This window comes from Vanellus vanellus (genome assembly GCF_965231255.1).
Source record: "Vanellus vanellus genome assembly, chromosome: 12".
Taxonomy (NCBI): Eukaryota; Metazoa; Chordata; class Aves; order Charadriiformes; family Charadriidae; genus Vanellus; species Vanellus vanellus.
In genome coordinates this window covers 16,699,448-16,712,983 of record NC_138917.1, presented here as the reverse complement: position 1 = coordinate 16,712,983, position 13,536 = coordinate 16,699,448, and the positions used below count along the sequence as shown (strand labels likewise).

Sequence of the window (13,536 nt, the reverse complement as noted above, 5' to 3'; positions counted from 1 at the left end):
GAAAACCCTGTCAGTAACACCAGCACGAGATACTTGCCATTAAGCAGCAAGTTATTTCTTTATACCACACTCCTGTTAAGAGAGACATGTTTTGTAATAATGAAGTATGGTAAACAAATTCCACTTTCAAATGACACAACACTATACAATTAAACATTATATAAATAGCATAGAACAGAATTTTGTGCTGTGCCAGGAGAGGAGTATGGTATTCATTTATCACAGCATCACCCCAGTGCACCAAGTGGAGAATATTCATGCAGAACAGCTGAAGTTTTCTGCTACTTCAAACATGGAAACGGTAGGTATTTATCCAGCTGCATTAAAAAAGAGAGGAAAGGCTCTTGTAGAAGCATCCAAGACAACATTACAGCACTGTCCAAATATAAGTTATGCGGTAAGAGTGAACTGGGACAAGTATCTTATTTCTGCCTTCTCTTGTTTTTTCTCATTATCTACAGTTCTAATGAATGATTTGGTAAAATAAGTAAGGTTTAGTTACATAGTTTAGGGCCTGAAAGGGAAAAGCAGCACAGACTATGAGGTTGCCTGAAGCTGTATTTCTTAGGACAGAAGCTGAAGAGTATTTTGTAATAGGGATATTACAGCCACATTCTTGAACAAGAACAAGACCTTGCTGTGCCTATAATAAAATGCCAATAAAAACTGGCAGTAAACTGCAGTTTGTATATAACGTTGATTTATCTTGAATTTTTTCAAGCTGATACCAGCTTTGTATTCAATGGTTAATTCTGGTGTCTGTCTGGGTTTATGTAATCTATCTGATTGGGAAAATGTGAACTGCCCAAATCGGGGTATAAATCAAGGCAGGATGTTTTACACTATTGCCGCAGTCCCTTCTGGCTCTTTAGCTATCAAAAGCACAAACACGGTCCTTCAGTACAGGCATCCTGTTAACGTGGCATCGCAAGGCTAGCTCATCTGGTGGCTGGTTACCAAGTTTTAGACGTGAACTTCCAGGTTAGTCTTCCTAAAAGGGGTCCTTTCATCTTAAATCGGTATGGAGGACCTAACTCCTACAACAACCACTTTTAGGCGCTGCAGTGTTACGATTTTAACCTTGCCTCGCTCCCATGTTGGTGCAGAGCACAATTTTACCATATCCCTTGGTAGATGCATTTTAACAGTGTGCTGTTTATGTATGCCAGACAAAGGCAGGGCTCTCACAGAATACAAACTCAGAAGAAGCCAGTGCAAGAGGATCCCTTTCTATCACTGACTAGGACAACATGCTTTTCCATTAAAATTTACCACAGTTTTATGAACAGTCAGATAAATTGGTGGTGTAAGTGCACTTGCCCATCTCAGAATGGCATGCTGCCATTGTGAAAATTCCCCTTCCCACTGCTTAACCCTTTAACACAGTATCTGACTGTTCAAAGCAGAACTGCGAGTATAAAAAGAAAGACACTAGTTACGCATTCTGCTAGCAAACATCACTGTATGTGCTAGACTTTTTTTTAATGTGCTAATCAAGTAGACACTTAGGAAAGGAAAATGCTGCCAGACTAACAACACTGGGTCCCAGTGAAAGGCCAGGAGCTGTCTGGACCAAACCCAAGCTCATGGGAGCAGGTTGAGAAGGAGCAGCCTGCTAAACCCACTGTGGGTGTCACGGCTCCTGGGTGCAAGGAACCCCTGCAGGAGCTGGCTGTGACCATAACAGCTGGCTATACTGAGGCTGGCAGAACTCTTGCAGAACACCCTTGACTTGTAAATTATTTCATATCAGTCAGCCATGCTCATAATAACAGATTTCACTTTTTTTTTTTTTAATTTGACTAGAACTTACTTATTCTGAAATAATTGAAAGTAGAGGTCACAGTTAATATACTGAAAAATAGACTTTCCTCTTTTCTTGTAGCTTTATCAAGAGCAGGACAATAGCGCTAAGCATCACAAAATAATACATTGCTTTTTGGCAACACGTAAATTAACAGATTCAGAATTCAAAGCTTAGATACATCTGTGAACTGTCAGCGTGAGTGAAAAGCACTGAAATCCCCCTTGGTTTTTGCTCACAATTGTAACCAAACCCGTAAATCTAACTTTAAAGGAACGAGACTTGAGCCAGGAACCCATGCCTTGTCTACACTTAAAAGGGTTGGCTGGTATAGCTGCACCTTGGAGCTGTATTGGCAAGCACAGATTTCTTTCTGGTGTAACTTAAATCACTTTCCGCATGGAACACGCTAAACTGGCTAAGGGACTCTGCCAATATAACGGCATCTACACTAGGGCTTTCGCCAGTGTGGCTGTAGCTGCATGGGAGTGATTTTTCATCAGTCTGACAGCTATTTTGGCAAAACTTCTACATTTAGACTGAGTCCAAGTTAAAGTTGGCATTGTTTTATGTTGCAAATAAAGCAGAAGAGAAGCACTGCCAGTTTATGGCCCTGGTTTTACATTATTTTAAATCGTTTGTTCTAAAGGAATGTGTGGGGCAGGATCCATGTGGTCCTTTGGATGTTTGCCTCCCACATTTGTGGTGCATTAAAATGGCTTGGTTTTTCAGTGAGTGAGCTTTGGCAATGGGGAAACCTACATTACTAAAAAAAGATAGCATCCATATTATTCACCCCAGAAACAGCTATCCTCATGCTTTAAAACAAATTTACAAAGTGAAGTGAACTGCAAAAGGAAGCATCTGGGCCAAAGGACGTGTGGATTAAGGCATCATTCTTCAATTTGTCCTCAGTTCAACAAAGCATTTATGCACAGGATTAATTTTAGGCACACACATAAGACCATTTCAAGTTTAGTAGTCATGTCAGATACGATAATGCTCCTTCTTGAACTTCAATTAAGCAGATATTTGAAATTAATAGTATGTTTAAGCACTGTGCAGAATTGGGATTTCTGTCAGAAGTGCAAGTTTACATAGAGTGAGGTATTTATTGTCGTACCATCTACATTTTCTTTCCTGAACTGGATGTTAAGTCTGTATTTTAGAGATGTCCCAAAGGGCATATTTTTCCACATAATTACATTTACATATTTGGCTCTTTTTTCCTAATCTCTTCTTTGGCTAAGTGTGGGGGTTTTTTGGTTTCAGAAATCCATGCAGAGAAGTTTACATTGATTTCATAATTGTATTTACTGTTGAACTCTTTATTCTGCCAGACATCGTGTTTGCATGTGTAATCCTGACGCTGGGGTTTGCAAGCCTGCCCGTGTGCCGGAGCTGCAGTGCGGACAGCAGGCCCTGCCTCAGCCGCAGGCACCGCAAGGGCTGTTCGAGGCAGATAGGAAATTTCATGCGTAATCACTCAGCACTGAACCCGTGAGCCAATTGGACGAGGAAGTCTGATTTAATCAAGGCTTCTTCCTTCCTTTTTGTAAAGCACAGAATGTGCCTGCTAGAAGAAAACACAGACACATTTTTCTGCGTTTTGAAAATGTGAAGCAGGCTTTTCATGACATCGTCCAGACTACACGTGCACCACAACTAAAAGCTCTTCAGCAGTTTCCAGGTGAGCATTCTGTGCCCTTCGGTTTCTAGTGTCCCTTACAGCTCAGTGAGGCGGCTGGGGTGGCATTTACCCTGAAACGGAACAGGATGAGTGTCTGTTTGAAGAAAAATTGTGTAATTTTTTTCAGGGTTTTTGTATTGTTTTGGATTTTTTTAATATTTCAAAATAAATAGTAGCTTAGTTAAAAGACTTTACAATGATTTTTAGCAGTTTCCTCACCTCTGTACTGCGTAACTGCGTGGTAGACAAGTGGAGGCAAAATTATATGTAGTAACATCCCTATCCAAAACCCTCTCATTACTCAATAACCACTGCTTGGGCATTATTTTTACACTTGTAGCAGGGAAACTTGTTTTTTTCCAAAGTAGGTTGTTCTGTTATTTGATTTTCACCTGTTGGCTGTATTGTAAGCAACACTTCTGTCATGCTAACTAACAGAACACAGCACCCCGGCAAAGTTGTTAGGAAGTTCTTAGAACTTTTTCAACTGCTAGTATAACACAACGATGTAACAGGTAGGGTTTTGTTTTGTTTTGTTTTGTTTTTTAAAAAAACCCAAAACCTCCTGGGGAGACATTTATGCGTCAGAATGGCCAATCTGGTCTATGGACTAGGAGTATATTGTGTTACACGTTTTATCAGTATGTGGTAAAATAGTAGTCCTAGCAGAACGGGCGTACAGATCTCCTACAAGCACAGTATATAGGTTAAAGAGACAAGTAAAAGGAGAATACTTCTGTATAATAATTAGAAAACTCAGTTGTCCCTCCACCTCACCATTGTCAGATCCAACGGTTTTGTTCTTACAGTACAGAGACAAGTCTCTGGAGAGAACGTGAAACTGAAATATGACAAAAGTATTACACTATTTTAGATATCACCCTATTTTGCTCTACAGGTTGGGATTAAGAACAGATGGCAAGTTTTGGAGTCTTGAGAACAGTAAATTCTAGCAGTGTAAGGGAGCCAGGCTGCTAGTTATACTAATTATCTCCAAGATTTTAGTTCATCTGAACTCATACTTGCAACCTTGAGGGAAAAATACAAGGAGAAAAAATCTGCCCCCAGGGAAGTTTATGGCAAAATTCTCATAGATAAGATTCGGGAATGGAGTTCCCCACCTAATATTACTCAACGTAACTTCTTATGGTTTTCATGTTTGATTTTAATCTGCCAAAAAGATATCCAAACACTTTCAGTGGTAATGGTAATAGGAATGGTTCTTCACTGGTAACTATATAGATATTTCTATTTATTACTTTAGTTTTTATGAAACTACAGTTGCCCTCATCCAAGTTCACAGGGAACAATGAGTAAGTCAATAAAAAAAATTACCAGACTGGATGCTTTAAAGGCATGCTACTAAGAAATGTCATGGGTTTTTGTCGTCTTTCAGGGATAGCTTGCAATGGACCAAGACGCACACTGCACAACGGAAAGGGAACTGTTGGAAGCTGTAAGCAGGATTACTACATTTTCTACCCCAAGTCCATCTGATGAAGAACAAAATCAACCACAAGCTGAAATTTCACGTCAAGGGAGAAAAGAAAACCTGGAAAAAGATGACCTGCAAGGTTGATGCTATCCTTTAATTTTATTTTCATGTAGCTATTTATGCTATTAATCTTTTATATAAAAAACTTTGCTTTATTTATTGCAGCAGTAGTCCAGATTTACACTGCTATACTCCATGGAAAATAAGCCTTGATTAAATTTTTAGTCATAACGTAGCGATAGTGAAATAGATGCATGTCCTTGTATGTATATACATACACAAAGTTTTTCTTTTCAATTCCTTGCACCTAAAATGTATTCCAGATTTAATTTACACAACAGGGACCAAAACAGTGATCATCAGATGGCCTCTCTCGGGAGCGCGTTTTCTGTGCATCACAAAATCTGAACTTCTTGCCTGTATCACCAAGGACACCAAGATGGAAGCTAACCTCCAGCAGTAGTTTCTCACATGCCTTACGAAGAGACAGCACTGAACTTTTACTATGCCTAAGATTGCTGTCATCTGTTTTTAAATAACATGTTATATATAATCCAAAATATATATAATCTTATCAAGATTTTCAGCCTGCAAAGATATCTTAAACACCAGCCCTCTTAGGAAATATATGCTTTGTAGAGATTGAGCCAAACCCTAAGGGCCTTGATAATTGAAACTGTATGGCTAAATGATTAAGAACATGTAAAAGTGGGGCCACTGAAGGAGTACTAAAGGTGCCTTTACAATTCTATTTCTGCATCAAGCTGTTATCATTTGTGGTCATTCACCTCCATTGTCTGAATGTTAGATACTTTGCAGACTGACTTCAGCTGACTGCACTGACAGAGACATTATCGATTGGAAATTGGGACTGGTGTGCCCACTGAAATACAAATATTCCATTTCTTTTATCCACTTTGCTAGCCTATATGCCACCTGATGAAAACTGTTGTCAGTAGATTTCAAAGACAGAGAAATCACCCTTTTGAAAAGCTACATCAAATTCCCCTGTAAGCAAACTCTTCAACCAGCTGTCCTACATTTTTATAGATGCATATGTATGTATCTTTGTGTGTGTGTGGCTGTGGGGGAAGAGAGAAAGGAAGGGAAGGAGGTATACAAAATATTTGTAGCTGAACTGTGGCATCAGTTCAGCTACAAAAGAAAAAGAGGATGTGACAACTCCTCCTTCAGCTGAGCTGGTTATCTGAGTTTCTCCTTTAAGGTTAGGATATTCATGTTTTCTCAGCTTTCACCTGTTACTGCACAAACCCAATATTTGAATAGGGTCAGCATTTGAATATATGCCCAAATTTGCAGCTGCGTTGTACTGTCTCCTCCTTTTAGCAACAAAGCAGCCTGGAGAAACATCTGATTCAGAAGACTGAGTCCACATTTCTTAGGGCTAATTCTGGGTCGGTGAAGCATACCTCCTGCTCAAACTATGCCCAAGGTTACAAACTGGACATACAGTACTTCTTGTCAGTATTTTTTCTATAACTTTGTATTCTGCAGCTGATTTGGTATCTTTCAAAATTTCAGACCACACTAGCTTTCCTCAAAGAATCCGGACCTGTCGTTATTAGCAGTGAAATCGCTTAAGTTCTCGGTCTTTAAGTCTTGCTGTTACAGCAACAGAAATTCTAGGTTCACAATTTCACAATAAATGCATGAGTTTTCTTTCCAAATGTAAAGGTTATAATTTGAAATACTAAATATATTGTTTTTAGATTCCAATGCATCCCTAAGTCCCAATTCGTCAATGACCACTAAGGAGCTCCAGGAATATTGGAGGAATGAAAAACGCCAGTGCAGACAAGTCAAACTCCTTTTTGAAATCCCGTCAACCAGAATTGTAGAGCACCACTTATCTAAATATGTGGTAAGCTAAGAAATGAATATGTAAGAAGATCATTAATTTTTATTCACTCTACAGGGGTCTGCGCAGCACACAGCATGCCTCACTACATGAAAGCCTTACCGAGGGCCAAGCTTTGCAACCCATGATCATACTGAGTAGAACCTCTTCTCACGGATCGTATAGGCATAGCTGGTGGAATCTACCCCTAAAAGAAAACCTCTGACCATCAGTTCACAGAAGCTGCAGCAGTGGAAAAGTAATATCAAGTAAATTAGTAGCTTGAGTGTCCTTGACACCCAGAGGCTTGTCAAAATTAAGGAAATTCACACAGGTATAAAAATATCGATATAGTTACGCTTCCACTGAGCTAGCCTGCTGTAGCAACTGTAATGCATTTATATAATGTCCACATCAGAGATTTATGTTAGCACAAGTGAAAATCCTTTGGTGCTGACAATGTCTAAGACATCCTCCAGCTAGATTGCGTGGGATTGTTCCCCGTCCCTACCTAGCGCTCCATTAGATGGCATATTTCTGTCATATTTTTAAGGTGAAACATGAGTATGAGGGACAGGAACAACAGAATGGGTTGGATTTTTGTATCTTTATTCACAGTGCTGACGCTTGGTTTTTATTTCTGATCCTGCTCCTGGCCTTCAGGAGGACTGATCTAGGGCAAGTCTCTTTCAGTACTCCCGTGAAATTCAGATTCCTTGTTTGCAACAACCCCCGAGATCGGTAGATGAGAAATGCTAAGAATCATACTAGTGTGGCTGATGCTGCGTGATGCAGCAGAATTTGAAACAGCTAAATGTTCTGGAGACTGTCCTGAGGTCTTGTTACATGCCATACACCCCTACTTAGACGCTGGCATTCTTGCATACATTCAATAGTATCCAGCTTGTTGAACAGTTAAAAATTATTTTATTATTAACTGTACGAGAACAAGAGTATCATTCAGTGTACGTGCAAGTAGTTAAACTTAGTCATAAGTTACATGCCTAGGCAAAAAGATTTACATTACAACAAAATTTAGTCAATTTGAATGCTAGTGTAATTAAATGGTATTTCTTCCCTTTTTCATGCACACTCCACAAATAAAAAAAAACCGAGTACTTGTAAATTATTCACTTAGCTGCCCTTGATAAAATGATAGCTTAAAAAATTGCTCTTATGATTGTTTTGGATATGCATCAGGCACATAGACAATTTTCAGCAGGGAGTGGGACAAAGTATAGGAAAACGTCGCCGTGCTTACAAATGATAAGAGATCAGAGAAGTCGGCTCAAATTTAGAAACCTTTCAAAGAGCGCCTGTAAAGATCATTTCTGAAGATTAAAAGAGAGGATTTCTCTTTAAGCAAAAACAGGGAAGATAATCAGCCAGACACTAGTGCTAGTATGGGTTTGCGCCCTTCAACAGCAGCAAAGAAAACAACTGGCAATTGTAGAACTGCTCCATTTCCTATATAATTCAATGGGAACAGGGTGAAGTTGAATGTGAACATGGTCATCCTCCAAAGGCCAGCCAGGTCAACAGTCCATGTCCTTAGCTGGTGTACAGTGACCCAGTTAAGCTGGCCTCAGTGGAGCTCCACTGGTTTACACACATTAGGGATTTGGCCCTTCCTCAGGATCATTATGCTTGGATCAGGACCAGAGGAGAATCTATTTGTACAACACATAACACAATTTTATTTTGCAGCCATTTTTCTAATATCACATTTATTATAATCATTTTGAGGCTAGTGAAGAGCTGAGGAAGACGTACTCTTGAGTCCTGTTAGTGTGGGACAGCATTGCTGTTAGTGAAGAATTTTGTACAGCAAACAGATTTTTTGTAGAAATGTCACATATTTTGCATTATTTATATGCCGAGTAAGTTTGAATAACAGGACAATGATTTAGATGGGAAAAAAGGCTTTGGAGTTCCTCCATCTTATTTTTGCACACACCAAATATTACTGCCAAATAGTCCTTCTTCTTTCACACCATTAATAACACCCCCAAATTCCTAGAAATGTCTGATACAAACAACATTTCTGAGTATTACGACCAATGTAAAATAGATTACATTCAATACTAAGTCTGGGAAATCCATTCAGTTCACTGAAGATGACTGATTGCAGCAGCCATGGCTGTTATAAACAAAGCACAGCTTCAGAAATGCTTTGCAAGTGATTTTACGTGCTTCAGTCTGCTGCTAGTTCACCACTCCCAGAACCTTCCTGGATGGGATCTGTTAGTGAATTGTTTATCTACAACTTATTTACATGCTAAGGCTAAGTCTGGTGACAAAAGTCCAAAACAGCAGGAGGTGGGAATTACTAATTTGATGGCTGCACATTTCAAAGATCAGGCCTACGCTGACCACGCATCATAATCTCAGGCAGCAGCTGATTCAGCAGCACTGCTGTAAGCCGTAGCAATAACAGACAAAATCTGACTGCACTGGGGCTAGAATGGTCCTTCTCATGCTTATTTTTCTGTTTTATTGGTTTTAGATGTATAAAATCATCATTTTGCAAACAGGGAGTTTTGACAGCAACAAGTCTGTAATTGAACGGCGTTATTCAGATTTTGAGAAACTGCACAGAAATCTGCTGGAGGAGTTTAGTGAGGAAATGGAAGATGTGGCCTTTCCCAGAAAAACTCTAACAGGGAACTTCACAGAAGAAATAATCAATGAGAGAAAATTAGCCTTCAAGGACTACCTGAGACTTCTATATTCTATGAAATATATCCGAAGATCAAAAAAATTTATTGACTTTTTGACAAGACTGGAGCTTCAGGAAGCATATGGTTGCCTGCGGGGCGGCCACTACACCAAAGCTTTGGAAATCCTTTTAGAAGTCATTGGTCTGCAGGAAAGGCTGACGAGAGGCAACCCTGTCTCAATTGTCCCCACTCTCTGTGCTATCGTGGTGTGCCACAAGGACCTGGAAAACCCAGCAAGTGCCTTTGAATATGGAGAAAAAGCTCTATCACGCCTTCGTGTGCATACCAGCCACAGGTATTATATTCCATTGTTAGAAACAATGATCACTTTGGCATATGAACTTGGCGAGGATTTTCTGTCTTTGCAAGAAAAACTGGAAGAATGGAAGGCAAAAAAAGATCCCATACGAGTTTTTACCCTGAAAGAACTTGCCGTTCGGGAGTATGTACAATGAACACAGGAAACCATTTCATTAAAGAGCAAAGCTGTCAGCTCCTTTTCCCAAACACAAACTCTTGGAAGAGTAAGAACTGGAAATTACCTGTTTGGCTAACGTAACTTTCATTAATAGAAAAAATTAAATTAAATATCTTTCCTGTTCAAAAGGGACATTAACATTTATGTTGGAGAATATTATATTTACTCTACAGATATGAGGTGCACCTAAGCTTATTAAGGTTTATGGAAAGAAATTTGCAATTAAAAATCATTTATGATTTGCTTATTTTGAAAATAGCCTATTTCTCTTGAAAAGTCAGAATAGGAAAATACAATTAATAAAGCAGTTATGAATCTGAAGAATCAGAGGCATTGCTTGCTCATGTGGAAACTACTGCCTTTCAAGAAGAGAAATATCTCCTCAGTCAATGCAATCTAAGGGATGTACCTTCAGTCACTGAATGTAGTTTTTTACTCCTCCAGCTGAAGCCTGGTCAAACAACACTTGCCACTTATGAGAATGATGGGATCAGTCCTATTCCCACTGAAGTCAACAGCTGTCGGTGGTAGGACCCGGGGGGAAGGTTTGCAATCAACTTTGGTGGGAGCAAAAAATACAAGCGATGATCATTCTATCAGAGATGAGGGAACATGCTTCATTTCCCTTTTGTAGCCGATACAATTTTTGACTTGCATTGAAGGCACATTCTTGTTTGGGGTGTATAGCTCAGACCAGGCTAGAAAATTCATACCATGTGCGCTCTATACGTAATGGAAAGGAACCACAGAAGAGTGCTGTTGAGGAGAACATCTGGCTAATATAATGCTAGCATTTAATTCTGATTATCAAGCTGTGAGACACATGGTTAACAGACAGGCTGTGTTAAGCATGTGCTTCTCTGTTGCCTTTCAGAGGTTTATGTAAATTGGGTCTTGCCTTATTTTTACAGCCTGGTAAACCATGCAAATATCTTGGTGGCACTGCAATATTACAGCCAATTCTTTCAGGGGTCCAACCCACATATACAAATACTAAGCTTGTCTTGGCCCTAACACTCCCGTGAAAGCTTCATAAACGCTGAAAGTGTCTCTATTTACCTGCTTCTGTAATTTACTTTAACTCTATTATCTCTCCCATACACTTATTTTAACAATTTGGTAAGTTAATTCCCATAAATATTGTAATTAACGTGTCATGCTAGCATGGGTCATTATTCTCTGCTGAACATAGTCCACTGAGTACTTTCAGGCCTGTACTACAGGTACAGATACTACATGCATCACAATGACACTGTCTATAAATTAGGAATAACTGTATTAACTTACCTTCCAGACATCTAAAAGAATTGCCTAATTGAAAGTGCACTGAATCTGAAAAACATTGCTGTGCATTGTTACAAGAAGAATGGCTTGTAAAAAATACAGAATAATAAGAGTGTCTAGGGTGGAAAGTTAATAATTTAAGTAGCTATTAACAGCTAGGAATTAAACTCAAAATACGTGGATTATTTGTTATTTGACAATTATTGTTTTTTTCTAGTTATACCAGAAGAGAATTAAGAGTAATTAATTAAAAGACTTAAGGACTAATCTTTCCACAACATACCATATCGCAGGACAGTTAAAATGCATCAAAAGTATCACCTTCTTAGAGGATCATGTCTGACTCAGTAACAATGTGGTGAAGAAGAAAGCACGTCTGGGGTCGGCACCACACTCGTGACTTGGAATTAAGGCAGAAAGGAAGCACGGCCATCATTCTGCTCTATCTCCACAGCAGTTTGTGGTGAAAGACCAAAATAATAGGGAAAAATAATTTCCCCCCCTTTGCTCCCTCCCCTCCCTGTGTGCAGCGTCCCAAGCACAACTGCCTTGGATTCTCCTCGGGTTCCTGTGGGACTGTACACGAGTAGCTAATCGTGTCCACAGACCCTCACCTGACTACAAGATTAGAGTCTCCAAAAGTACATGCTGTCTAGCAAGGATAAGTACCAGGAAAGGAGCACATCAGAGAGATCTTATTTAACCTTTAATTGAGGTAATACTATAACTTTCCATCTCTGAAGGATTAACTGATCCAGAGCTAACCAATTTTTGTTGGCATGGCAGTGCATATTAGGAATATGAGGAGGTGCTATTTGGATAAGAGAAAAATTTACATAATACAAAAGGCTCTAAAATAAACAGTGCCAAAACCCGCCACTGTTTTGTTGGTATAAGCCAAATTTCTTCTGAGAATGCTTTTCCATATAACATACTAGCAGAGTTTGGTCAGCAAAATGGTCCTAGAATAGGTCACTTTATCCCTGTGCACCAGAAGGCAGAGGCCAATCTCCTTGTATTATGGGGGAAAATGAACTAAATAAATACAGGAATGGTGTGAAGAAAGAAAAATGTGTCAGATAATTCCCCCCACACTGGACTTTAATGGAGAGCCTTTTCAGTGGGGCACCTCTGGCAAGCAGTCAGCCACAACATCTTCAGAGCTACCCAGCAAGAACATAGCATCTCCCTCACTCAAAGGGCTGATTTCAATTTCTGCTGCATTGAGACTTCCAGTCAAGCCACTTCATGTATGAGTCCACAGAGCCTACAGCGTATGTCATGAAAGGGTCATGTAGTGTTCATAAAATAAGCTTGTGGCTTCATTACTATTACAATACAACAAAACTAAAATCTCCCCCAACAATTCAACCTTCCCCGAGCAAATCACGTGTGTTTTCCCTTCCTACAAATGCAGAGCCTGTGGCCTTCGGATTTATTAATCTCTTCAGGGATGGCACTGAAAATCCTTGGAAAGAGAAAACTAGTATGGTGATGGCAATGGACGGGGACCCAAGGGGCTGGATTTCATCTGGAGCTCTGCCACAGATGTGGTCTGAACTTTGCAGAAGTAACTTAACCTCTGTGCCCCTATTTCCTCACCCAGTACTTCCCCAGTAAAGTTTCCTCATTCAGGTTTTCGGTACTTACTGAAAAGAAAAGCTGTGAAACTTGACCAAATATTTTAACGCAAACATTTAGCTTAGAAATGTGCATTGGGATGGAGGCGATTTTGATTTCTACAAGCCTACTTTGTTTCTTGAAGATATATTGAAATGGAAGAGAACTTAGAGACAGTAAGTTGCCAAACCTGTGTGCTTATTGTTGATTGCATAGTTTCTTACTAATGCAGTCCTATTTTAGAACCAGGCGTTACTTTCCTTGTACACTAGAGAAGTTACAAAATTATCTATTTATTGCACTGGACTGTAGTGAGAACATGCTGGCTCACCAGCTCCATAGGCAATCAGCCAGTTCTGATTTCTTAGCTGTGTATTCTCAGAGACTGGTTGGACCTGCCAAAAAAAATCTGCTTTCATTTACTCACATTTCAAGAGTCAACTTCTGCATATTCTTTTTCACTTGATTTTTACAGCAAAGTGAGTATTCAGCAGTTACACGTTATTAAACTACAAGGTAACGGCATTTCTGCTCCTATACTGACCCTGCTATCTTCCACATGGAGTGACAGCCTAAAGGGACCGATT

At 39.5% G+C, this 13,536-nt stretch overlaps 1 protein-coding gene across 1 annotated transcript; it reads left to right on the top strand.

Annotated features, from left to right (window-relative positions):
• Nucleotides 1–3,389: 3,389 nt before the first annotated feature.
• On the top strand, nt 3,390–10,219 carry SNX20 (sorting nexin 20). The gene is made up of 4 exons (XM_082489581.1): nt 3,390–3,494; nt 4,891–5,068; nt 6,720–6,871; nt 9,354–10,219. The coding sequence occupies exons 2-4, from the start codon at nt 4,903–4,905 to the stop codon at nt 10,020–10,022; spliced, it is 987 nt and encodes a 328-aa protein (XP_082345707.1). The 5' UTR covers nt 3,390–3,494; nt 4,891–4,902; the 3' UTR covers nt 10,023–10,219.
• Nucleotides 10,220–13,536: the final 3,317 nt, after the last annotated feature.

Coding starts and splice junctions, on each gene's coding strand:
- SNX20 (XM_082489581.1), top strand. CDS start 4,903: ATGGACCAAGACGCACACTGCACAACGGAAAGGGAACTGTTGGAAGCT. Junction 5,069..6,719: donor GGAAAAAGATGACCTGCAAG/GTTGATGCTATC, acceptor TATTGTTTTTAG/ATTCCAATGCATCCCTAAGT. Junction 6,872..9,353: donor ACCACTTATCTAAATATGTG/GTAAGCTAAGAA, acceptor TATTGGTTTTAG/ATGTATAAAATCATCATTTT.